At 43.3% G+C, this 26,588-nt stretch overlaps 1 protein-coding gene and 1 long non-coding RNA gene across 4 annotated transcripts in view; one reads left to right on the top strand and one right to left on the bottom strand.

Annotated features, from left to right (window-relative positions):
• BSN (bassoon presynaptic cytomatrix protein) overlaps positions 1–26,588 on the bottom strand; it is a 98,252-nt gene that overhangs the window by 38,475 nt on the left and 33,189 nt on the right. For 2 of the 3 annotated variants that reach the window (XM_079155421.1, XM_079155422.1), the window contains exon 2: positions 3,741–4,134. In XM_079155421.1, coding sequence (XP_079011547.1) covers positions 3,741–4,134 — 394 coding nt within the window. The remainder of the gene's footprint in view (positions 1–3,740; positions 4,135–26,588) is intronic. The other variant, XM_079155423.1, reaches the window with a different exon arrangement.
• The window catches only part of LOC306670747, a 52,900-nt gene that overhangs the window by 3,928 nt on the left and 22,384 nt on the right, over positions 1–26,588 (top strand). The window contains exon 2 of the long non-coding RNA XR_013766487.1: positions 1,683–1,777. This is a non-coding gene — a long non-coding RNA (uncharacterized lncRNA). The remainder of the gene's footprint in view (positions 1–1,682; positions 1,778–26,588) is intronic.

Raw genomic sequence — 26,588 nt, 5'->3', positions numbered from 1 at the left:
CCCCCATTTCCATGCAGTCTTTGTGTATGTGTTTTTGGGGGGTACTAGGGATTGAACCCAGGGACACTCTACCACTGAGATACATTCCCAGCCCTTTTTATTTTTTATTTTGAGATAAGGTCTCACTAAGTTGCCAAGGTTGGCCTGGAACTCAGGATTCTCCTGCCTCAGGCTTCCCAGTTCTTGGATTATAGGTATGCATCACCACACCAGGCTACCATGCAGTCTTAATGTACTTCATGCTCTTAGAAACCCATCAAAGTACATGGCAGATCTCCTCCTCTCTGCAGAGGCCCAAGAGCCTGCCAGTCTTGGCATGGGCACAATGGTGAGCATCATGTCTGTAAGAGTGTAGTAGCCAGTCAACAGCCTTGGAGCTGACAGAAGAAGCTTGGACCTACAGGCCAGGAAAATCGTGATTCCAGATTGTCAACACCGCTTTTGGCCAGATGGGGCTGGCTGTTTACCTATAGGTAGTTCTCATCTCCACATTTGGTCTGGTATTTCTGTAGCACCTACTAAAGTAATAAGCTGTCACCTACTTTAGCACCCACTAAAGTAATAAAGTAATGTAGCTTAGTAGGTGCTACAGAAATACCAGACCAAGTAATAACCTGACAGCTGCCATGAGATATAAGAACACTGAGTCATAGTGACCGTTTGCCTGATAGTGCCAAGTTCTTGCCTTGCATTCTACTGACTGGTCCCCATACAGCCATTTACACAATAGTTCTTTAATTTATGTACTTACTTTTTTTCCCCAGTACTGGTGATAGAACCCAGCTCTTGGAAGGCAAGTGCTCTACCACTGAGCTACATTCCCAGGTCTCACATAACAGTTCTATCCCACTCCTGATCTATGCAGCAATTTGAGTCACACACTAGTCAGTGAGTCTCTGCTTGTAAAACATATAAGAAACACTCCATTTTCCATGGTCACATATTCAAAGACCCAAAAGGAGCTTAATTAGTGGTCTCAGAGAAGTTGTAAAACCTTCTATGTCACTTGTGTGGCCCTCATTCTTCTCTGAAACTGCTAGATCCATCCCTCTATACAGTGGGAAGCAATTTATCCTGCTGACATGCCCTGGACAAAGGACCCAAGCTGCTAGGCCTTCTCGACTAGGGCTCAGCAATTCCATGCTAGCAGTTCTAGGTATACTACCCACACCAGATAGGGACCCCATGATGCTCTCCTATGGCTAGTGTCTGCGGTGCATGTGTATTGGAGCTGGCAGTTCCCCTATCTTTTCTACTCCAGTTGGGCCCTCCTGGAAAGTAACTAAAAAAAGGAAGTGGATGATATAGTTGAGTTTCCTGGAAAAGGCTGTTCACTCTGACCCCCTGTCATCCAGTCGCACATGACTTCAGAACCAGTCCCTTACACATGCACAGAACCTCAGGTCAGATGGGAGCTCAGTCCAGAGACACCAGGGCAATCCTAGAAAAGTCTTCTTGGCTGACATAACATCAAGTTAGAGGTGTCCAGAATAGATATAGTCTCCTAAGACATATCTAACAGCAGGTATGTGAGCAAAACCTGCAAACTTGTTTTCTCATCACATGAAAACATGACAGGGGAGCTGAGTCTGCTCTTAGCAGATAAAGGGCAACTTCACTGGCTTAAAAATTATACTTTGCCACTCCTAAGGAAAATGTATCAGCATAGTTTTCCTTGACAGGAACACCACTGAAAGCCAACTCTGGAAATATGAAGTTTCTGCCTGGAGACCATAACAGAATAGGATATCTACCAGATGTGAACCTGAAGAATGAAGTAAGTCAGTATTTTCTAAACTAGGTGCCATGGAACAGCATCCCCTAACATGCTTTATGAAAATGTCTGGGAAAGGTTGCCAACTTCAGCTCTATCATGGAGCTCCTAAAAATTCTCTGAGGATGCTAAAGCCCTAAGAAATCTCATAGCAAAGAACAATTTAATTTGTCCAGTCCAGCATTTGTTTGAAGTACTTGGCTGAGAACTGTGAATCTGCAGTAAGTTTGAACCCCCTTTTTTTCCTGGCCCTGAGCCTTGGCTTCCTCCCAGTGCAACAAGGCAGATGGACTCAGTGTCTCCAAGGTCCTCCTACTCAGTTGTTTGTCCAGGCACAGTCAAAGGTTGGCTACCTTCCCACCTCACTGAAGGTGCTGGGTTGGGGGAGCCTGGAGGCAGAGGCCATAACATAGTGAGGACTGGGATGCCCACCAGGAAATTTGAGCCACCCTATATGACTCGCTCTTGAACTCCATCAACCCACCAGGGGCTGTGGTATAAGTGAGCATCTCAGGATGTCTGTAACACAGAGGGGTAAGACCAGCACAAGGAGGGGTTCCCCACAAGGGCATGGGCCACCTGCCAAGCCTCCCTGTTTCTGTGGGACCATGTGCTTCTGGTTTCTCATTGGTAGGAACACAGAGGTGAGCTTCCTTAGCTTTAATCACACTGTTCTCAATACTGAACAGCACTTACCTAACTGATCAGCACAGGGATGGGTCTGTTTCTAATCACAGATGCAATAATCACGAGCATGCACACCTCCTCAGGAAGCCTCCACACTCCAGGAGCAACTCCAAATGTACTGAATCATCTCCCCACACTATAGCTCCTTCCTTGGAATCTCACACTTATCTCTTGCAAACCACACATCCCACACCCACAGCACCTCATGGCATATATAGACCCTGACCTGTGAACAATTATTCTCACTCAGTCCCCCTCCCACATGGTCCAAATGGTTCCAGTTGCTGATAATCCCAGAGGCGCTCATGCCCATGCCTGCAGTTAGACACTCTCTATCCTGTTCAAGTGCAGAAATTTGCAGGGAAAACTACAGACTTCTATGGGTTACCCCAGAGAAGTAGGAGGAAGTCAGCAAACCTACTCAGTTCAATTCAAAGGGATGGCCCCAGCTCAGTTGATATAATGGAGCACCAAGCCTCCAGATCATGAAAGAGAGCTTCCAAGGACTTTGCAAGACATCCCATAGCAATGCAGAGTCCTGAACAAAGCAAGGATAAGGCTGTGGACCTACAATCCTCCAGGGCAAAAAAAAAAAAAAAAAAAAAAAAGTCAAACTCTCAGAAAAGGGTCCTATAGTAAGTAGCCTCTTGGTGAGAGGTACGATGACACCCTTTGTGAATGCTTATAGTCCTCGGGTCTTCATTTCCATTATGGGAATGGGTATTTTGCTCTCCTATCTCAGGCCCCCTGCTAGTTGGAACTGAAGTCCAGAGGAGGAGCTTCCCAGAGCCCAGCTGGAAGGCAGTTTCCTGACTCCCTTAAAATCTGGCTCCCCATGCCAGCATCCACCTCCAGGCCTGCTGTCAAGGAGAAAAACAGGCCCAGGGCCAGGGCTATCGCCTCCCTTTGGGTTCTCCAGCTGCTCATGGCCTTTTCCAAATGAGCAACCATTGGGGAAAGTTGCCCATAAGATTATCTTTGGCCCTTTCCAAGGGCATTTTTGCAGACTGAACTTGAACCAGGTAAAAAAGCATCTTTTACTCTAGGACTGTGCTCACACTTTCAGGGTATAGGGATCCCTCATGAGATACAGGACCAGGTTTTGTTCTCTACTGCTAAATCTTAGAGCCAGGACCATTCCTCGGCAATCAGGACACATATGCTGATGCCGAAGGAAATAACCAGGAAAGAGAGTGTCAGTGAAAGAGGGGATGGAAACCAGGAAAGGCATCATAATGAGGTGGTGGGTAGGTGGAGAGCCGGCGCAGAGGGTGGTTACCTGGGTGAGATGAGGGTTAGGATTGAACCCACACTGGTTGCAGACCTTGCTGTGACACTGGGTGCAGGTGTTGAAGTTTGGCTGACTGGGGGTCGATGTGAGGTCCGAAGTCTTGCATATGGGGCACAAGGTGCTGCTGGGAAGGGGGGCGATCTGGGGAACGGAGTAGGGTGATGTGGGGGTGCTGCCTCTGTCCGGTGACACCGAGGGGGACCGCCCTGATCTCTGCGTCCTGCTGTCTACCTGCAGCGTCCTGCGGGGACCATCAGCCTCCTGTGCCTTTGTCTCCTGGAGGCTCTCATGCCCAGGAGTAGTAGCAGAAGCTTGCTTTGGGGTTGGGGAAGCTGCTCTCTGGCTACCCAGGGGCTCCTTGGGGTCCAGTCTCCGGGAAACACTGAAATGACATTGAAAATGACTGTTAGAGACAAACATTAGAGAAGCAACCTGCAGAGGCATCTACCAAGTTAGACCTATCACCACCCTCTTTCTGCCCAGTGGTATAGTCATAGCCACCATTTGCTGTACCCTGTACTGAGACTTAACAAGCATCTCTCATTTGAACCCTCACACCAGGCCACATGGCAGAATCATGAGTATCCCATTTTACCTCCTGATAAAAAGCAGATTCTGATTCAGTAAGTCTAGGGTAGGATCTGCATCTTTAAGATGTCCCAAGGTGATGCCAATACCTTGGTCTGTCTGTTCTCAAAGGATTTTTGCTTCTGATAGACCTCCAATAAGCCTGATGCCAGACAAAGTCTATCAAAATAGGATGAAGTATTTTTTCACTGGTGCAAGGCTGAGAGGGGTTTGAGGTTCTTAAGAAACCACTGAAGAAGGCTCAATAACCATGTCTATTTCCTTTTGTGTGTGTGTGTGTGTGTGTGTGTGTGTGTGTGGTGGGTGCTGGGGATTAGAACCCAGGGCCTTGTGCAAGCGAGGCAAGCACTTTACCAACTGAGCTACATCCCCAGCCCAAATATGTCTCTTTCAACCTAGCTTAGCTGCAGAGAAGGAAGCATAGTTGGGTAGTTTCATGAGGAACTCCTATATTCCTTCTGCTTTGACCCAACTTAAGTTCATTTCTGTCAATTTTTCTCTTTTCCAATTTGAAAGAGACTGAACACAAAAAGTCAAAGGCAATACTTTCTGTTGTTTCCCAGAACTTCCATATCACATTTTTCTGTATTCACTTGGGCAGCTGCTGGCAGCCAGGAGCCAGGGCAGGCTTTCTTAGAGCTACTAAAGAGTGTGCCTACGGAGGAGCTTGCCCCTTTTGCCCCAGTGGCCCCAAATCCTGAGGAGTCTGGCAGAGGAGATTCAGAAAGCAAAGGTCATCTGCTTGCCAAAAAGATTCAGAAACTAAGTAGGACATCCTATGTCAAGCCATTTCAAAGGGGAAATGAGAATCCCACATGGGGAGGCCCACCCCAAGATGCTCTGAAGTCCTTCTTCCCTTTTGAGAAACAAGGACTGGAGAAATATATCCTCAGTCTGATACAGACTCTTTTGGAAAAAAGAAACACTATTAAGTATCCATTGAAAATTCCTTTCATCAACCACCAAGAGCATTCTTGATAAAATATTCAGAGTTTGAGCCTAATCCCTCTGGGCCATCTTTGCCACCAGCTAGGAAACCTGGAATAGTGGTGACCATAGCATCTCTGGCCCATACTCAGAACCTGGGATCCTCTGGGGCCTTTCAGTAGACTAATTTCTAGGTATTCAAAAGAAATGTCTCCCTCCCTCCCTCCCTCCCTCCCTCCCTCCCTCCCTCCCTCCCTCCCTCCCTCCCTCCCTCCCTCCCTCCCTCCCTCCCTTCCTTCCTTCCTTCCTTCCTTCCTTCCTTCCTTCTTTCCTTCCTTCCTTTCTTTCATTTGTTTTTGTTTTTGTACTGGGAATTGAACCCGGGGCACTTACCACTGAGTCATACCCCAACCCCTTTAAAAAATTTTTTTGTTTTAGTTGTGGGTGGATACAATATCTTTATTTTTATATGGTGCTGAGGATCAAATCCAGGGCCTCAAGCATGCTAGGCAAGCACTCTACCACTGAGCCACAATCCCAGCCTACTCCCAGCCCTTTTTATTTTGAAACAGGTCTCACTAAATTGCTTAGGGCCTTGCTAAATTGCTGAGGCTGGCTTTGAACTTGTGATCCTTCTGTCTAAGCCTCTTGAGTTGCTGGGATTACAAGTGTGTGCCATTGTGCCCTGCCACAGTTTCATTTTTTTTTACTTAAATTGTTTGTGGCTGGAATTTAAAAGCAGTCTTTGAAGGCTAAGCAGAAGCTACTAACAGCCCTTTATAACATGTTATAGGGCTGTGGCCCTCCCTCCAGACTATTCAAGGCTTTCTGAAAAATTTAGCAATTGCTACTGTATTTGTGTTGCTTGATAAGTGACAGGCAATCTTCTGTGTACATGGTGACTTTTTAATTCAATGCTATATCACAATATGTCTTCCTGGAGATGTTTTATCCAGATTCAGTTCTTGGCATAAACTGGATGCTCAATTTGTATATTCTGAATGGATGGACTATAGATACATCATGGCTCAGAACAATAATACATGACCCAAAATGCTCTGGAGCTGAGGAAACATGGCAAGTTCCTGGCATGGCACTCATCACCTCTCTGGAACTGACATCATGTGGGAGAGAACTGTAGGAACAATAGTAGGATCCTCCTAAGCTGCTGGCTACAAGCATGTCCTACCACAGAAAATTCTTTGCTTACAATAACGGTGGTGATGCTGAGACCTCACTGTTGGCACTAGCCACTCTTCACATACTAATGCCTTTAAGTCTCAGAGCAAATTCATGGTGTGGAATCCATTTTACCCTTTTTACAGAAAAGGAAATTGCTACACATATAAGTTATGTAACCTGCAAATCAATGATAACTCACAAGTATCAGGGCTGGCAATCCAATATTTAAGTCTTCAGTTCATGTCCTTAACCACTGTCCCACATTACCTCTAGGGAAGCACAGTATAGCTTTAGAGGGGTGAGAAGCCCTGTAACTTGGTATTTAATTTTTTTTTTTTCAGTACTGGGGATTTGAACCTAGGGCTTTGTGCTTGCAAGGCAAGCACTCAACCAACTGAGCTATATCCCCAGCCCTGGATTCTTTTTTCTTTTCTTAAAGAGCTATTTAAATAGAAGCTCCCAAGGAAGAGATCTCTGACATACCAAGGAACCAGCACTGTGCTTGCACTGAGGATACTCAATGAACATATCAAAATGAACAAAAAGATGTGTGAACAGTATAGTGAGCTCATGAAGTGGGACTGAGATAGGGCAGTGATATCATTCAGTTATGACCATTTCATCTGAAACTTGCTCAGCAACTGAGACTTGCAGAAAAAATGACTCCAGTAACAAGTATTAATAAATTAATTCATTCAGACCTTCAATCATTCACAAACATTTACTGATACGTGGTTTAGTTCCAGGTATTGATGTTATAAAGGTTTCATATCTCTTACAATAGGAGTGGATCCCCAGGTGTTCATCATTATTGTTATTCTTTAAGCTGTATACATATTTTACAAATGTTCTTATATTCTTGGTAAACACCAATTCCATATCTAATTAAAATAAAAATTTAGAACAGATAGAGATCAAATCCTCTGGGAGCCTCCAGTCTAGATTAAAAGCACATGTGCAAACAAATCACTGCAAAACACATTGCTGCATGTTCTGGGGGAAGGCAGAAGCTTCAGACAGCTTCTAGGATGAGGAGACATCTAAACTAGGTCTCAAATGGTGGGCTGTTCTTCCTGAGGTGAAAGGGTAAGTTAGGTAGAGGGAAAAGTCCCAGAGTCATGTTAGAGCATGCTTAGTCTGGATGGCTGTGCATGGCAGTTGTGGCAGATATAAATCACTGCTAGAACAGTTCCCAACAATAATGTGTGTTGAACTACCTGAATGAACTGAGAAGCTCAAAGCTAAAATGGAAAGGGCCAAGACAGCTGGGTCTCTAAGTCTGCCAAACAGGGGAGTGTTTGGGCTCTATGCCAAGGAGAAGATGATGGAGGAGGGAGGGAATCGTGAGAGAAATAAGGCAAAATAGTTCAGAAGACAGTCCACAAGATGAGAGGAAGGGAGGGTACAGCAAGGGTGTTCTGGCTTGAGCTCCAGGGAGGAGTGTTTCTTTTCATTGAATGGGGAACCCAGGGAGAGAAGGCAATTGGTGAATGCGGGGTATAATAGCAAAATCATGAGTTTGGGTTTGGTAGTGTTGAAATGGAGATGGCAGCAAGAGAAATAGGAAGGGGTCACGGCGTGGGTTCAATTCAAACCAGTCTGAATTGAATTTGTATGTGAGAGAATTAAGGGTCCAGATCACAGGTAATTTCAGGAATACAGATCACCCACAGAGCAGTAGCCCAGGAAAACCTGTTGGGAGCACCAACATTTATGGGAATAGAGGAGACACCAGGAACAGTGCAGTCAGGGAAAGGAGGTCAAAAGAAAATGACCCTGAGGGGGAGCATCCAATGATGCCAAGAGTCTGTACACTTATGAGGGTCACGACATCATAAATGCCTAAGCTCTGTCCTAATCCAGTACATCTGGGGAGGAGATTCCTCTCTTGTTGTACAAAGGGTCCACCATGGTGGCTCTTGGGGGGTCATGACTGGGCACAAACCCCAAGTGAGCCAGGGTGGTAGGAATAGCATGAAGAGGGAAGAGGTAAGCCCAATAGGAATCCCTCCTTAAGGGGCACACACAAAAGTCTCCACCATAATATGGCTGCTGAGCAGGAGAAAGGAAGGAGCAAGGAAAAGGAGAGGGAGGTATCCATAGGCAGAACCCAGACTCATCCTAGTCTGGTGGTCATGGATTTAGCAGTGAGGCCCCTTTAGGCCAATGTTCCTTCTAGGAGCTTCAGGGAATCCTGTTACTTGGGGAGGGCTGAGATAAAGATGGTATACAAAGATGTGGAGAGGGACACTGGCACAAAGCAAAAAGGATACCGGGAGAAGAAGCTTAGGGAAGAAGGAGGAAGAGGGAAGATATTAAGGAGTGGCTGGAAGTCAAATGGGAAACTGAAAATATTTTTCAAGAGATAAACTTTTTTAAAAAAGATGGCCAAGAAAGGTAGAGGACATAGAAATTCCCTGATTTTGGGTGGGGCTCAGTTATAGAATGCTTTTTGAAGCCCTGGGTTCATTCTCCAACACTGAAAAGGAAAGAAAAAGGGAAATAAAAGAAATTCCATGATTTCTACCAGCTTTTCTTCCTTTAAAACAATTAGGGCTATTAATGGCTTAGAGACAATCTTAACATGGTTCCTCAAGATAGGAAGGGGCACCCTGGCCACAGGAAGCCTGCTGGAAAAGGAGGACAGCAAATTCAGTCAGCTTCTCTCACCTCAGTATCTCTGTGGTCCCCTGTTCCATACCCATGATAAGTACTGGGAGAAACAACCTAGGACTACAATAGTCATAAACCCCCAGGAAAAGACATGAGGTCCATAAGCTCTAGTGACTAAAAGATGTTCTAGACACCAATTAAGGGCAGGGATGTGGCTACTTGGTTCACTGAGGGAAGCAGCTTGAATCTGCTATGGCAGCTGTCCTCAGGGCCTGTTAGGGCTGAAGCAGACTAGAAGGAAAAGCAGGGAAGTGTGGAGCTGGGGGTGGGGAAGGGGGTGGCGGGGGATGGTCCAGGAGGAAACCATACTGAGCTCCTCATGGCAACATTCTAGAGGACAGTGGCCCCTACCATTCCAGCTGAACATTTAAAAGATAAATGATTCACATTAATGAGCTTTCTTTGTTTACCAGGAGAAGGATAATGAACTGTTTCTCTAAGTCTGAGCAGCTGGAAGAACCCTACAGCTTCAAACAAGGTTTTGATAAATTCATGGCTGACCTTTATGTAATGGGCAATTATGACTGGGCAGATGCTGTGGGAGGACCCTCTCCTTTGGGGTTATCCCCTATGGTCCCTACACATTCAGGAAGAGAAACAGAAGTTGTGGAAAAGTGGGTACCAGAGCCCAGCTCCTGTATTCTGAAGTTCCTCTCTTGGGAATGGATGTGAGAATTCAGAAAGTTTGGCTTTCATGCTAAAAAATTTCTTTACCCAACCTTCAGGCCAGAGGCCTCTTGCCTCTTTGATGGTGTGCCCCTGTTAATAAAACATGTTTGTGTATCCCCAATATATGAATATTTATCTACCAATTACATGCATTTCGATTATTGATAAAACACCTCCCCAAATAGAAAAAGTTTTAAAGGATGAGCTAGAAAATAAACATAAAAATGAGTTTTCACTTTCTCTACCTTGTTCCCTCTCCCCCCACCCTCTGCCACACATGTCCTAGTTTGGAGGCCACCACTGAGGAACTTCTTAAATTCCCAATCCCTGATCTTTTAAAGTCTTTAAAGTTTTTGTTGGTTGCCCAGATCAGATTCTCTCCTGTCCCCAGCCCTCTCCATGGACAGTATAATTAGGTCAGTGACAGGGAGGCCCCAGACCATTAAGGGTTGGCTTCACTATGTTTCCTGACTGCCTGGGGACAAAATGAATCTGCTCCATTAAAGCAGCACAATGTCTCCACAATGCTCAGGATCAGGAAGCTGTGATTGGACATGAAGCTGGCAGCATGGGCTCAGTGCCTGTGACATAATATCTTGAAGTAGGGGATGATCTGCAGGCTGGGGAGGGAAGACAACACACCTAGGATTCCTGGGCAGGGTAGGGGGGTCATGTTACAAGAGGAGATCCCTAACAAGCTAACAAGCTTTCTTTCCTAACTTCCAAGTTCCTTGAATCTGCAGCCCTACTCTGAGGGTAAGTTTCTGAGACCCAAAAGATCCCAGAGAAACCCAGAGAGCTAGCTCCTTCTTAGTACAGGTGAGGATAAAGCACAATGCTGGTCTGGTGACAGCTCCCTCAGCAGGTGTATACGGATGTATTTGGGCATATAAGCACTCACACTCCTGGACTGACAAACCCACATGAAAAAACATTAGTGTTATACAGGTACCTGCTATTTTCACTCATCCTTTCCACTCTGAAGCATCTGGCAGAACCCCTCTGTTGCCAAACAAGCCTCAACGGGTTGCAGGCCAGTATATTTGGGCCAGTGAGAATATAGTTAAGGCACAGTGATCTCTGGCTGCTATGCTACTGCTGAGGGAGAGTTCAAAATAGGACTGCAGTTGGGTCAGCAAGGAACAATGTGGCAGGGGGCTCAATAGGAACAAGAGTTGTTGCCACCAAATAGAGGCCAGAGGAAGCTTCCAGCTATAACTGGAACAAGGGCAAGCCTTGGGAACCTCATTCCATAGCCTTGAGACCTGAGTGGTTCTGTTAGGTTGAGAATATCACTCAGGATAATCTGGTTTGCCTTTGGTTTCCTTCAGGACCAGCCAGTCTCCAAAATCCAGAGCAAGGATGGGAAACTTGCCACTAACTCCAATTAATTGGTAGTAACACCCTGAAGGACTGGGTTTGGGAAGGATCAGTGGGAAAGATAATTGCCTTCAATTAAGCCCAAAGACCATGTACTTGTCATTGTGATGTAGAACAAAACCAAAGCTTTAGGTCTACCTCAAGTGATATCCAGCTTATTGGAATATCTCACTCAGAATTGAGCCAGGCTCATCCCCCACTAGAGACCCAGACTATACAGTGGTGGTTTCATGTAGTGTTTACCTTTGCCCTTTCCTCAATCCTCAATTTTCACCTACATCCTGTGGCTTTCCTAGAGTCATAAAAGCTGGATATGGACATAAGAAAGCTGAAGCATCAGCTTCAGGAGCTCAGTATAACTTTAAAGATTGAACTTGTTCCACAATGCCTGTGACAGGCATTGTATAAAAGATGGCTTACCTAGAGGTGAATGAGTGTGTATACAATCCTCTTAGCCTAAGGACTTTGTTGTGGGGTTACCATTTATGTCTTATGGAGATTATATCTAGAAGTCTTTTTTATTCATTCATTCATTTAGAAAGAACTCATAGGAACCATACGATTTGAGTACTTGAATGTCTGAACATTTCTTTGTGAGACCTTTAAACGGTTTGAATATAAAATTATGAGTCCATACTCTTTCCCTGAGAACTCTGCAAATATAACCACTCTTTTTTTTTTTTTTTTTTTTTCCTATCACTGGTTATTCTAGTGGAGAGCAGCCAGCCTGATTTTTCTCCCTTTATAGATATATTAACTTTTCCCCTCTGGATACAGTAGAACTCTTACTTTTTGAAGTTTGGTAATTTCCAAACTTATGTAGATTTTCTTATGTTTTGGTTTACATAACTGGGAATTAAAGGCAGGTAGATTCACAGCCCCCACCACCTTTTTGAGATAGGATCTTGCCAAATTGCCCAGACAGAATTGAATTTGTGATTCCCCTGCCTCAGTCTCCCAAGTAGCTGAGATTACATGCATGTACCATCATGCCTGGCACACCAATATATGTTTTTGCATTGAGTATTCTATTTTTCCTGAAATTCACTATGTCCTTTCAAACTAGACTTAGGTGTTCTTTTATTTCAGTAGGGCAGTAGGGGCACTTCTATTATATCTTTGAATCTTTCTGTGTTCTACTTGTTTTATTCTCTTCTCCAGGGATACCAATTATATGTATTTGAATTTCCTTTGTCTTTCCATTGTCCTGACTGCAGGCAACCCATGATTTCCCTCCACCGCCAATCTGCCAAACTCTGCTCAGTTCTTTAGGCAACTCCACATCCCCAGTTACTCTTTGGCATCACAGAGTTCAGAGATGCTAAGATTCACCAGGTATGTTTGCTTTGCTAACTAGTCCAAGAAGGGGTTATTATTTTGGCCTCTGAACCTGAGCTCTTTGCCATGGTTCCATAGAGTCAAGTTACCCTGCCTAGGAACCTCCTTCATCTCACACTGATTTTCCTGTACTTGGAAACCATTCTTTGTTTATTGTATTTCAGTTTAAGGGTGTGTTAGTTTTGTTGAAGGTAGAGTTCTTTTTTCTGTTTCTTGTTCTTCTTGTAGTTTTTGGTTAGTTCAGTAAAGAGACTTGACAAAGAGATGCTTTTATTTAATCATATTTAACCAGAAGACATTTAATGACCCAAAACAAATAATTTTTTTTTGCTTCCATCTGTGCAAGTTCTGAATTGTCTAAAGCATGGGCCAATTTACAAGATCTTAACATTAGGGGGAAAACATACACATTCACAAACATTTTTTTTTTTTCAGGCGGTACCCAAACCTCTTGAAGTTCATGGTGGCCGAGCACCTTTAATGGCTAATGTGGCCCTCAATCAATTGGCTCCTACCTATCACACCTGCCTTGTCTCTCTTTTTCTTAGTTGTAGATGGACACAACGGCTTGATTTTATTTGTTTATGTGGTGCTGAGGATCGAACCCAGTGCCTCAGGCATGTAAGGCAAGCCCTCTACCACTGAGCTACAACCCTACTCCCCTGCCTTGTCTCTTGATTTTCACCCCACATACCCTCTGTATGCAAGTCCTGCCTGAGACTTGAGAGCTCACGGACAAGCCAGGTGCTTTCCTGCATCCATGCCCATAGGTTCTCCAAAGGGCTAGCTGAATGCCTTCACAGAGCCTTATGAACATGATCTCTGAGGTGGAGCCTCCCTATGTTCTCCTTCTCTATGCATTGGGGCCAATGCTGCCTTCTCCCACCATTGAGAACCCTATGGGGGTCAGGTTTCCTAGAACTAAATGTGATTGCAGTCCCCATTTGCTAATTGAAAGCAGAAGTTTGACAGCCTGTATTAATTAACTGATGAAAAATAATTTGTAGTTAGGCAAGATTTGTAGGAAATGACCCTTCTAAAGCTTCTTTTAGGTGAGTTAGTCATAGTTATACCATTCATTATTTACAAGGGTCTGGTTCAACCAATTATTTACAAATTCCCAAGGGAAATGAGACAAAAATTGAGTTTTACTACAATGCATAAAAGAGCTGATTTCTTTAGCTAGACCTCAGTAGAAGGTGCTATAGCTTTGCAATCAGTGCTCTAATACCTTTTCCCTCACTTATTCATCAGACTTGAGTAACAGCTCATTAGCAGGAGATTCTTGGGGGAGCCAGGATAGGTCGAGACTCATGCTTGGGGCCAAAAGGGCAAGAGAGAAGAGAAGATAGGTAGGTATCCAGGCCAAAAAGTCACCATCCAGAGCCCAGACCCAGATCAGCAATTCCTTGAAGGGTTCATGCCATCACTTCCTAGGTTTTCCAGATGATTTTGACCTGGGACACCAGAAGAAATGAGGACTCCAACCTTAGAGACCATTTATTTTTAGGCATCATTAAGACTGAACCCAGGATACTGACATTTGGGCAAATTATAGTGCATCCCTGCACCAAGATCTGTAGAATGCACAGTATTTGAGTCTTGAGGAACTTCCTGGCCTGTCAAATTTGGAGTGACTGGGACACACTTCAAGGGTGCCTCCAGGTCAACCAGATATTTCTACAGACTCTCCTAATAGGCTCAGCTTTCTAAAAGGACACCTGGGTTATTCTTGGCCACTTTTTCACAGCCTTCTTAGGAGCCTTAGTCCTCTGCTTTCATTTCCTGGTCCTGTCTTCTGGGAGTGTCATGGTTCCCAAATGTGGCCACTCCCTACATGTGGCGTTCTAATCCGACCCAAACCACTGGGTCTCTACTCTTCTCCCAGTTCCAAGCTTGAGGACATCTGTATCGGGAGCTCACAAGGTCACAACTTTAAGTGTCCCAGTTTCCTGACCCAGGGGTGGGTGTGTGTGTGTGTGTGTGTGTGTGTGTGTGTGTGTGTGTGTGTAAGCTCCTAAAACTAGAGAGCTCTAACCAGGAGTCAGAAGTAAGTGCATAAAGCTGAGCCAGCTTTCCCTAGATTCTAACTACTACAAATTCTACTACTACAGCCCTTTATCAGGGGGACAGTGCTGTGTGTGTCAGCTCTCTTCCAAATTCTGCTGTAAAAATGAAGTCAAGATAAGTCAGGAGAAAACCTTGTGACTATAGATATAACAGGTGCCAATCCCCCAACCCCTGCCTCCATGAGGACAGAAGCCAGGATTCTGGCCCAGAAACCTCACAAGTTTCTGTCCAGTCTTCAGACCCAGTGTTGAGGAGACACTCAGCACTCTGCCTGCCTGTGAGGATGTCCAGAACACATTCTCAGCCACCATAGATGGTTAAGAGCCCACTTTATACCCAGCCACACTCTAGTTATAAGAAGGGAGACAGGCTAATAGTACAGTTAGCAAGATAACCTAGTTATCTATATCACTAAACATGAATGGGCTGAATACCTACTGTGCTCTGGATACTGGGCTAGACCTAGAAATACCCCAGTGTATGAGGCATCCCAGAACCTGCTGTTTGAGACTTCCAGAAAAATCCTACCTGTCCTGATTCCTCTTCCCATTACCATAGGGAATAAATAGAAACCAAAAACCATGTCTATCAAAAAAAAATTTTTTTTAATTCAGCCAGGCATGCTTGTAATCCCTGCTACTTCAGAGACTGAGCAGGAGGATCACAATCTTGAGACCAGCCTGAGTAACTTAGTAGAACCCTGTCTTAAAAAATAAAGGGCTGGGGAAGTAGCTCAATGGTAGAGTGCCCCTGGGTTCAATCCTCAGTGCCACAAAAACAAACAAACAAACTAATTAAAACTCTTTATCCAAAAATCAAGGCTGCTTCTTTTAAAATTTTTTCTCATTTTTTGTACTTGGGACTGAATACAGGAGCACTTTACCACTGAGTCATATCCCGAGTCCTTTTTAAATATTTTATTTAGAGACAGGGTCTCACTTGAGTTGCTTAGTGGCTCTCTAAGTTGCTGAGGCTGGCTTTGAACTCATGATCCTCCTGCCTCAGCCTCCTCAGCTGCTGTTTTAAAAATTTAAACTAGAGAAACAAATAAAAACTTACCTGTGACTCAAAAATGGTAAAATAAAATTGTGATTGGGGATCATCTCTGGTCCTTAGTTTTAACTCTGAATAAAATAGAAAGAGTCAGAACTTACCACCACTCATCCCTGAACTCACCCTGTGGGCACCTAGCTCTGGGCACTGTACTAGCTCTTGGACAGGGATGTTCCAATGGCTGAAGAACCCCATGCTGGACAAAGGACCTGTAGAACTGATCTAGAGTCCAGCAGTGCTAGGCACAACAAATGACAGCAGAACAAAACCTTTAGAACACTACCTTCATCTTATATTTGCAAATCTATTGGAATCTAAAGGATTCAAACAAGTGATCTCATATACGAAACTCCATCTATCACACACAAAATATTGGGAATCTGAATGTGCACATGGATGTGTGTGTGGTAGAGGGAGAGATAGTGATCCTCCCAGGAGAGATGAATGCAGGCTAGCAAGGCCAGAGCAAAGCTTGGTAGAAAACAAGGGAAGAGGAACCATTTCAAAGAATAATGAACTGTCTGGCTTTGCTCCACAGTCATCACTGAGTCCTCAGAATCTGGCACAGGGCCCATCCAGAGCAGAGCTAAGTAAAAATTTGTGAACCAACTGACTGAGGTTGTCAGGGAATCAGGTTCTCTGTCATAGTAGTGGCCAACACACTGGGCATAGGAGAGAGGACCCACTGCAATAATCCTGTGGCCTGCCAGACATTGTGGGTCACTGACAGACAAGTTTCAGGGAGATGAACTCTGAAATGTGGGTTCAGGGAAGACCCTGCTCAGAAATCTTACTCAGAAAGCATGCTTTAAAAAGGCCTGGCTTTCCTGTGGCAGCAGCCACAACCCCAGTCACACATGGCGAAGATTTTTCAGGCCACGCTGTGCTAGGTGCTCACTCTTCCCACCCAAGGAGATGCAAGGCTGATGTTCTTCCACAGCACTTCTAGGGTTGTCACCCCACCCTGGTGTGCTTACCTGCACCTTTCAAAGCTCCTCTTGTCTAGGCAGTTTTCACTTCCTGAACTGCCTGCAGACAGGAATTCCTGAGGTTCTCACCTGGCTCCACATCTACCAGCTCCTGCTCTATCTTCTGTTTGCAAGATCCTTTTCTTAAAACCCTGTTTAACACTCAAACCCTGGCTCAAGCATCTCACCCTCTATGAGCCTTTGCCATGTTCCCCATTGCCCAGACATCTGCTGTACTTTCTTGCAGACTCCTCATGGCCTCATGCAGGGAGGGCCCCTCCTGTATTGGAGGGCCCTTCTCTGGCCTTACTCTCTCCTATCACTTGCACATAGTGATGCCAAAGACCCAGACAGACCCAAATATCCTTTATCTTAAATAATACCCCCTACCAACATCAAAGGACATTTAAAAAGTAAAGCCAACCACCACGTTTCTAGACTGCAGCATTACTGTGTTGGTTGTTCCACATGCCTGTCAGCTTAATTGCAGAGCAATGTACATGAATGGTGGCTCATTTTCCTTTTTTGTCAACTATGCAGTCTTTCCTCTGTGGTCTTCTTACTTTTCATTTCTGAGGGATCCAACTCAGATGGAGAAATCTAATATCTCTCTGTGGTACTTGGGCTGCAGTTCTTCCTTCTCCCTCAGACCAAGAGAGCCAAGAAGGTGTTGGGTTTCATTTCTAGATCCCTCTTGTGGACAGTTCCCTATTGGCTCCTCAGAGATTGCCCAATGAGAGGCTTGCTGTAGAAGATGTTCCCCATCTCTCCCTACCCAATCTTCCTACTCCGCTCCTGCCTAAGAGGTGGAATCTCATCCCTTCACCACATACACTAATGCCCAGCCTGATATGCAGTAACTAAGGCCCCCTAGGCCTGGCCTAAGGTCAAAACCTCACATCCAGGGCTGGGGTTATGGCTCCATGGTAGCATGCTTGCCTGGCACTCTAGAAGCCCTGGGTTCGATCCTCAGCACCACGTAAAAAAAATAAAATAAAATAAAGGTATTGTGTCTGCCTATAACTAAAAAGTATATTTTAAAAAATAAAACTCACATCCAAGGATCCATCAATCCTCTTCCAGAGGCTGGACCCACCCCTGACCAGGAGAGATCCTCCCCTTCACTAACCCCCAGGAGTTCTCTCTTCTATTCTCCTCTTTCAGGGCTCAATGTCTGGGTTTCCGAGTTTCAAGGACACTCATGTCTCTACCTGACACATTTGCACATTTTGAGAGAATCAAACTCTGCTACCTAGCCTTAAATTCTATCAAGACACATATTCTCATAAGGAAGATGTTCTCTGCCTATGACTCTGGGAGTGGTGATTAAGATCTGACAAAAAAGCATGTTGAGAGACTGCATGCATGTATGTGTGTGCTTGAGTATGCACATGTATTGTATGCATGTATGAGCATGTGAGTTCCTGTGTGATCATACTTTCCATGACACTAGCCACTGAGCAATGAATAAGAGACTGACTGACAAGGAGGCTTGCTCCCAAAAGAAAGGGGAAAGACCCTAAGGGAATAACCAGGCCAGAATCATCACACCTAGAGTGCCAGGGCCAGACTGGGCCAACAGTGCCACCTCAGCATGAGGAAGAGTGGTGCCAGGAACACAGTAGGCACTGAGGAAAACATTAGCTCTTGCCTTCCTCCCTTCCTTCCCTGGCTTGACAATACGTGGAATGGCAGGAAGCCTGGGATTCTGATGCCAAAGTCTCAGGGAAGTGGGAAGTAATGAAAAGTCCAGCCAGCAATGCTAAAGGAGAGAAAGTAGTAGAAGTGAAGTATATGTCCTATGTCTGACAAGAGAGGAGAGACCAAGGTTTGAGAACCAGTTTCATGAAACAGACCCAAGAAGCCACCTGGCTCTGAGAAATAGGCTAGTGGTAGTACTGGTAGGGTAGCCAGGCCTGTTGAAGAAGGGGTGAGGGGAATATTACCTACTCCAGCATGACCAGGTGGAAAGAACATCTGAGGAAGGTGCTGGGGACCCAGAGTAGCTTTTCCAGGGAACAGAATGGTGTGCCTGGAATAGAGGATACAGTGAATGCAAATCCAAATACAAGAGATAGAAAGGGAAGTAGTTAGGGCTCTAATGGTGGCCAGAGCAGCATCAGTGTGAGGCTTCACTGTACCCTGGGAAGGGTAGAAAAATAGAAGACAGAGCTCCTGGTGGTCAGGGGAGGGCCACTCCTGGTCATGGGTGGGTTCAGCCCCTGGAAGAGGATTGATGGATCCTTGGACGGGAGGTTTTGATCTTAGGCCAGGCTTATAGAGCCTTAGTTACCATATATCAGATTGAGCATGTAGAAGCAGAGGATGAGAACTCACTTCTGAGTAGGAAGGTAAGGTGGGAGGGATGAAGAGCATCTTATGCAGGAAGTCTCTCAATGGGCTATCTCTGAGGAATCAATAGGGAACTGTCCACAGCGGAGATTTAGCTTGTCCTCAGGTTATCATCAAGAGCTGTGGGGTGCCTGGCCCTGTGCTTCACTTCAGACATTGGCAACCTAGCAGTGAGCAAGACAAAGTTCATCTCACTGAACTCATCTTATGGTCAGAATACAGGCAAAACCCAAGAAGACAAATTGGTGAGTCTGATTCAATCAGAGTATGATATGATCCTTCATATTAGAAGAAAAACATGAAGGATCCAGGCACAGTCTCACATGTCTATAATTCAGTGATTTGTGGGGGATGAAACAGGAGAATCGCAAGTTTGAGGCTGGCCTCAGGAACTTAGCAAGACCCTGTCTCGAAATAAAATTTAAAAAAGGTCTAAGGATGTAGTTCAATGGTATAATATCCCTGTTTCAATCCCAAGTACTAAAAAAAGAAAAATGTGGAGGATGCATCTAATGAGCTGCAGATGTCCTACTCTACTCCTGGGGCAGGCTTCCCCTAAACCATCAACAAACGTGTTCATTCTCTTCCTGCCCAAAGAGGGTCCACTCAGCACTCCTCACACGTGGGACCCTTTTATACCATGTTCTAGTCATGTACTGATTCAGTAATCCTGATACAATCCAGCAGGCCAGTATTGTCTTAGGATAGCAACCCGGGTAGGTGACTCTTGTACATCCTGAATATTTGGGAAACTCAGCAAAGCTGATGGCATCTGCTCACAGGGGCACACAGCCACACACTGGCCAGGAAGCACACTACCAGCAGGCAGAGATGAGTGAATCACAGGGGAAAGGCACTTCCTGTGACAGCTCAGAGACTAGTGTCTCCAGGACTTGTGCAGAACAGGAGAGTAGCAGAGTAGGACCTGTGACCCTTAAGTATCTCAGGCTGGTTGTTCTGTAGGAGCCAGCATGGAGGGGCCCAGCCCTGCCCACGGGTGCAGAAAGCCAGGCCCCTGCTGCCCAGTGAAAGGCAGTATGGCCAAGTGGGTCAGGCCAATCTGCTGATTGAGCACAAAGCTCCAGGGGCAGCTCTGTGGGGAATTGGGTGGGATGTCAGCATTTTCCGCACTGTGTCACTGACTCATAATGCATCTTCTTTCACTCCTCACAGCAGAACAATCTGTCACTGATGAAAGGGCAAAGTGTGTGGAAGAGTAGACCAGACAGTGGGGCAGGGTAAGGAAAGTGGTCATTTATTAGCACAGGGCAGACCCTTTATATCCATCATTGCAATTAATCCTCATAATAGATTTGCAGTGGAGATCCAGATGAGGAATTCAAGATTTAAAGAGGAAGTGGTATGCATAAAGGCAAAGTTAAGATCAGTACCTAGGACTTTCCTCCCACAAACCTGAACCCTAACCCTAACCCTATGTTCTCATGACCTTCCCTGTCCTGGGGCATTGCTACCTGCTCTCAGGGAGCCAGTTCAGTCAGACTGACTTACTTGTTCCCCTAATAAAATGAGAGCATATCAGACCAAGAGGACCTAAGAAGACCAACCCTACAGTGGATGTTCCTTTTTATATCACACAAAGGGTAAACTCAAGGGTACACTAAGGAAATAGCTGGCAGAACTAAATGGACAAGGAGCCCTTCGCTCCTGCCTCTCCCCCTTGCCCTCTTCCCCCATTCTCCCAAACACTGAGCTAACTGCAGGGACCTCAAACCCTCAGGAAACAGGACTCCCTTCCCCATATCTTTACTCAGGCAAGGCTTGTGCCCAACAGGCAGGACCAGTCATGGTGAGCTCAGAGAACATCAAGTTCTCCTGCTTCCCTTATAGCTCAGTCACAGAGAACAGAACTGGGGACCACGCAAAGGCACCAGATGGAGTCCTCTCTATTTTAGCCAAATACTATGACTCATTTAAACAAATCCTACAGTTTTCAGAAATCTAATAATTACCTCCTATTGAAAAATAAAAGTATAAATTCTTCAGAAGTAAATCATACTTGTGATACGATACATACAAAAAGCTGGAGAACTGTTCTGGTGTCATTCTGAGACTGAATGTAAACCAGGCAACTCAGAACAGGCTTTCACTCGAAAGACACATCTTGGAACAACTTCAGTGATAAAAATGCCTGGAGGGAAAACTGTCTCTTATATTATCACCACAGCCTGGGGCTCTATTTGCTGAACTTGATTTTACCCTCAACCTTTTTGACAAGATACAGAGCCACCAGGTGAAGGAGGTAGTATGCTCAAAAAATAAACCCCAAAAAAGTCAGGCTCTTAGTAAGATCTCTCTAGGCCTTCAATCACTTACACATCTAATTAATCATTGGATTCAAGATCATGGGACACCTTCATGGCCAGGAGTCTAAGAACCTTCTTACCTCCTATAAACCCTGGGGAAGAAGGTCTCTTGTGTGATCTTCAGATAACCCTAATGATTGCACTGCATTTCCTCTGTCCCTCAAGTTTTCCTGGCCATACTTCCTGACTTTCTTTCTCTGAAACCTGGGGCCTTCCCTACATGCCTGCTTGAAGAATGAGTTCTCCTGTCTGCCCCCCTACAGAGGCTACCTGCCACTAGTCACTGACTTTTCCACAGTTAGATAAGGAAAAATAACTGGGGTTTCTTACCTTCATTTCACCAGGTCTTGAATGTGGCACCTTATCTACTACTTCCTCATTCCTATGAGCCATTATTATCTTAGACCATATCTGTCAATGGCTATAAGAAGGGACTCTGAGCTATGACTATAGCCTCCTCTCATTCCTAGAACTTCAGGCTCCCCTCATCCATACATGTCACACACAGTAGCCAGAAGAATTTCCTTAACTTATCAATCTTCAATAGCTCCTCTATGACCTTTGGTCTCTCCACTTCACTCAACCTCATGCCCAGCTCCCTTACAGTTAGGCTGACCTCCTCACAGTCCCTCCATCCTCCACAATCTTGCTTTCACTGCCTTCCTTACCTGCAGCCTCATTCTCTATAAACACATTCTCCTGCCAACTTCTCAATCCCAGCCCAGGCTCATTCCCTGATTCTCAAGGTCTGAGCTTAGGCCACCAATTCTGAGTTCCTTTCTTTTCCTCCTGAACTGACTCAACTATTGTTGTGGGAATCAGCTATCCATCATTCCAGTCCCAACTTATACATTATACCCTACCTATACACAGAGAAGACCTCCTTCACCACTTATATGGGGAAGCAAATTCAAGGTACTTTGCTTCTTTATATTCAATTGGGAAAATTCTTAACAAGAGAGTCAATATTACCCAAGAAATTTCTTAGGACTATTCATAGAGTAAATATGAATTGATGAGGAAGAACAACATCTGAGAAGTTATATTTATTTATGTATGTACATATGCACATATTTAAATATTTTTTTAAAGATGAAGTCTCTTTATGATGATGCCTAGGCAGGCCCCAAACACCTGGGCACAAGCAATTTGACTCAGTCTTTCAAGAACCTGAAACTACAGGTGTGTGACATCATACCAAGCTTATACTATATTTAAAAACAACCTGGGGAAGAATTTCTAGAATGGTGAATTGAGGAGATTTGTGAACCCTCCCCAACAAAATAATATACCTTAATGAAGAAATTATATAGAATAATCAATCCAGGGATTAGGAAGGCTAGGAACACGTACAGGTTGCACTCAATCAGGAGGAAACAGGGCAGGATGTGAGGTAGACCACGTGGTCCATCAAGCCACACGTGGTTCATCAATCAAAAGGAAGGCCTCACTGGCACAAGGGATGTCAGCATAACTTCTGATCAAACGATGGCTGAGCAATGAGCTATTTGAATCTAGGGGCAACCAGGTATGAAAGTAAAATCACACACAGCAGTCTGGAAGACTATGTACATAGCATAGCCAAAACTTCAAACCATACATGTATCCAACACTAAAGGGCAAATATCTGACTGGTCAGGAGGTATAATCACAACTTTTGACCAGTAAGTGGCTTGTGCTGACCCAAGGGTGGTCCCTATGATAAAAAGTTAAAACGAGGAAAAAATCTGAGTAGGGACATCAGAAGTTGTATACTTCAGGAGAATCAGACTTCATAGAGTTACTTTAGCTAAGTCACTAAATAAATGACCAAGCAAACAACAGTATTAATCACTGAAAGAGGGCAGAATCAATAATAAATTATATGTCTAAAAAGTTTCCAGTTTTCAACAAAAATTAATAGGCAAGGAAACAGAAAATTGTGACTTACACAGAAAACAAACTAAATAACAGAAACTGTTTTTGAGTCTAGATGTTGGACTTAGCAAAGACTTCAAAGCAGCAATTTAAGTATGTTCAAAGAACTAAAGGAAATCAAGTCTTGCTGGGTACGGTGGTTCACGCCTGTAATCCCAGTGGCTTGGGAAGCTGAGGCAGGAGAATGGTGAATTCAAAGCCAACTTCAGCAACTTAGCAAGGCCCTAAGCAACTCAGCAACATCTTGTCTCTAAATAAAATACAAAAAAGGACTGGGGATTTGGCTCAGTGGTTAAGTGCCCCTGGGTTCAATCTCTGGTACAAAAAAAAAAAAAAAAAAAAAAAAAAAAAAAAAAAGAAAGAAAGAAAGAAAAAAAGAAAGGAAAAGAAAAGCATGACTTAAACAAATCAAAGCTATAATTACAACATCTCATCAAAGAGAATATGAATGAGAAATTATGAAAACAAATGAAAAATTCTAGAGTTGAAAAGTATGATGAAAATGAAAAAATCACTAGAAGGACTAGCTGGCAGGAGAAAGAAACAGTAAACTTAAAATATTTATCAGTAAGACTGAGTAATCTGAAACAGAGAGGAAAAAATAATAAGAAATAATGAACAGAACCTCAAGGCTGTGTGGGGCACCATTAACTTAAGCCACATATGAGTAATGGAAGTATCAGAAGAAGGGAGAAAGGGAGATAAAAATATTCACAGAAATAATAGCTGAAAAGTTACCAAATTTGATGAGCATTTATCTAAACAGGTAAGAATCTCAACTGTCATCCAAGAAACTTAATCCAGCAAAAACTGTCTTTCAAAAATGAAAGCAAGCCAGACATGGTGGCACATGCCTGTAATCCCAGCAACTAGTGAGTTTAGTCAGTCTTAGCAACTTAATGAAGGTTTAAGCAGCTTAGTGAGACCCTGTCTCAAAATAAAATAAGTAAATAAAAATAAATAAATAAATAAAAAAGGCTAAGAATGTGCCTCAGTGGTTAAGTGCCCCTGGGTTCAATCTCTGGTACAAGAAAAAAAAGTAAGCCAGGTGTGATAGTGCATGGTCTGTAATCCTAGTGCCCTAGTGACTCCAGAGACCTCACAGGAGAATCACAAGTTCAAGACCAGTCTCAGCAACTTAGTGAGATACTGTCTCAAAATTAATTAAATAAATAAATAAGAATTAAAAATCTCAGTGGTAGAATGTCCCTAGGTTCAATCCCCAGTACCCCACACATACACACACCCAAAAGAAAAAGTAAATTATTCAAAACTTGAAAATCAATGTAAACACCTACATCAACAAGATAAAGATGAAAAGTCATGTGATGTGATCCACTGACACAGAAAAAGCATTTGACAAAAGCCAACAATCATTTATAATAAAAAGTCTCAACAAGTAAGAATAAAAGGATATTATCTCAATATCATAAAGAAGACATACCAAAACAAACAAACCTCTGTCTCCCATCATACTTTTATTTTACTTGTTTATTTTTTATGTGGTACTGAGGGTCAAACCCAGTGCCCCACACATGCTAGGCAAGTGATCTATCACTGAGCCACAACCCCAAACTTCCCATCATACTTAGTGGTGAAAGACTGAATATTTTCTTATAAAATCAGATACAAAACAAAGATGTATTCTCACCACCCTTATTCAACATAGTACTGGATATTCTAGCTATGGTAATACAGTAAATAAAAGAAAAAAGATATACAGATTAAAAGGAAAAAGTAAAACTATATATTTGCAGATGACATTATTGTTCTATAAAGAAAATTTCAAAGAATCTCCAAAAAAGTAGAACTATTGAGTTAAATAAGATTATAGTAAATAAACACACAAAAATCTATTATGCTTTTAAATACTAACAATGAACAATGAATTTTATATACTAACAATGAACATGAAGAACTTAATAACATAAAACTTAGTCATGCCAAAGAAAATGAAATACTTTGGTATACTTTGGTGTTCATGAACTAAACACTCAACATAAAAGAGATATTAATTTTCCCCAAATTGATCTATAGGTTTAATTCAATTCCTATCAAAATCCCAGCAAGATTTTCTTTTTTAAAAATATTTTTAGTTATAGATGGACATAATACCTTTATTTTATTTATTTATGTGGTGCTGAGGATTGAACCCAGTGTCTCACACATGCTAGCCAAGCACTTTACCACTGAGCCATAACCCCAATCCCCTAGCAGGTTTTCTACAGACATAGACACATTTATTCTAAAATTTATATGTAAAGACATGGGCCCTAGAATACTAAAATAATCTTATTAAAGAAGAATAAAGTCAGAGGACTTCTACTCAATTTAAGGCTTACTATACAGCTATACTAAGCAAGACAGTGCAGTACTGATAAAAGGACAGACATTTAAAACAATAGAAGATTCAGAAATAGATCCACCCAACTGATTTTCACAAAGGTTCAAAACCAAATCGGTGGGGGAAGGATATAGTTTTTTCAACAAATGATGCTGAAGTAACTGAATGACCCTGTGTGTATTATTTATTTATTTGCAGCACTGGGGAGTAAAATCAGGGCCTTGCATATGCTAGGCAAGCAATCTACTACTGACCTAAATTCCCAGCCCTGGTGACTATATTGGAAAAAAAACAAAAAACAAAAACAACTTTGGCCTAAGCCTCATACTTTACATGAAAACTAATATACAATGGATAACCGACTTAAATGTAAAGAAATATTTAGGCTCTTGGACTAGGCAAGGATTTTTTAGACTTGATACTAAAAGCATGATCCATTACAGGAAAAACTAATAGGCAATAGTATCTCATAAAAGTTTTGCCTAGTTGGGCATGGTGGCACATGTTAGCTACTAAGTTGACTGAGACAGGAAGATCATTTAAGCCCAAAGAGTTCAAGACCAGCCCGGATATCATAGCAAGACCTTTAAAAAAGACAGAAGGCTGGGTGTGATGGTACACAGCGAGGCTGAGGCAGGAGAATCACAAATTCAAAGCCAGTCTAGCAATTTAGCAAGACTCTAAGCAACTTAGCAAGACCCTGTCTCAAAATAAAATATAAAAAATGCTGGGGATGTGGCTCAGTGGTTATGCACTACTGGGTTCAATCCCCAGTACTTAAAAAAAAAAAAAGAAAAGAAAGAAAATTTTGTTCTGTTAAAGTTCATCTGAAGAAAAATTAAAAAAAAAAAAAAACTATAGACTAGGAAAAACTATTTAAAACCACATATCCAACAAAGGACTTGTACTTAGAATACCTAAAGAACCCTCAAAACTCAATAGAAGAAATTTTTCATTAGAAAATTGATAAAAGACATGAAAATACTGAAGAGGATTAACACGTAGCAAATAAGCAAATGAAAAGATGTTCAACATCATTAACCATTAGAAG

The sequence above is a fragment of the Sciurus vulgaris genome (assembly GCF_902686455.1).
Source record: "Sciurus vulgaris genome assembly, chromosome: 10".
In the NCBI taxonomy this organism is placed as follows: Eukaryota; Metazoa; Chordata; class Mammalia; order Rodentia; family Sciuridae; genus Sciurus; species Sciurus vulgaris.
The sequence above is the reverse complement of the archived record's forward strand: the minus strand, read 5'-3'. Positions and strand labels throughout refer to the sequence as shown.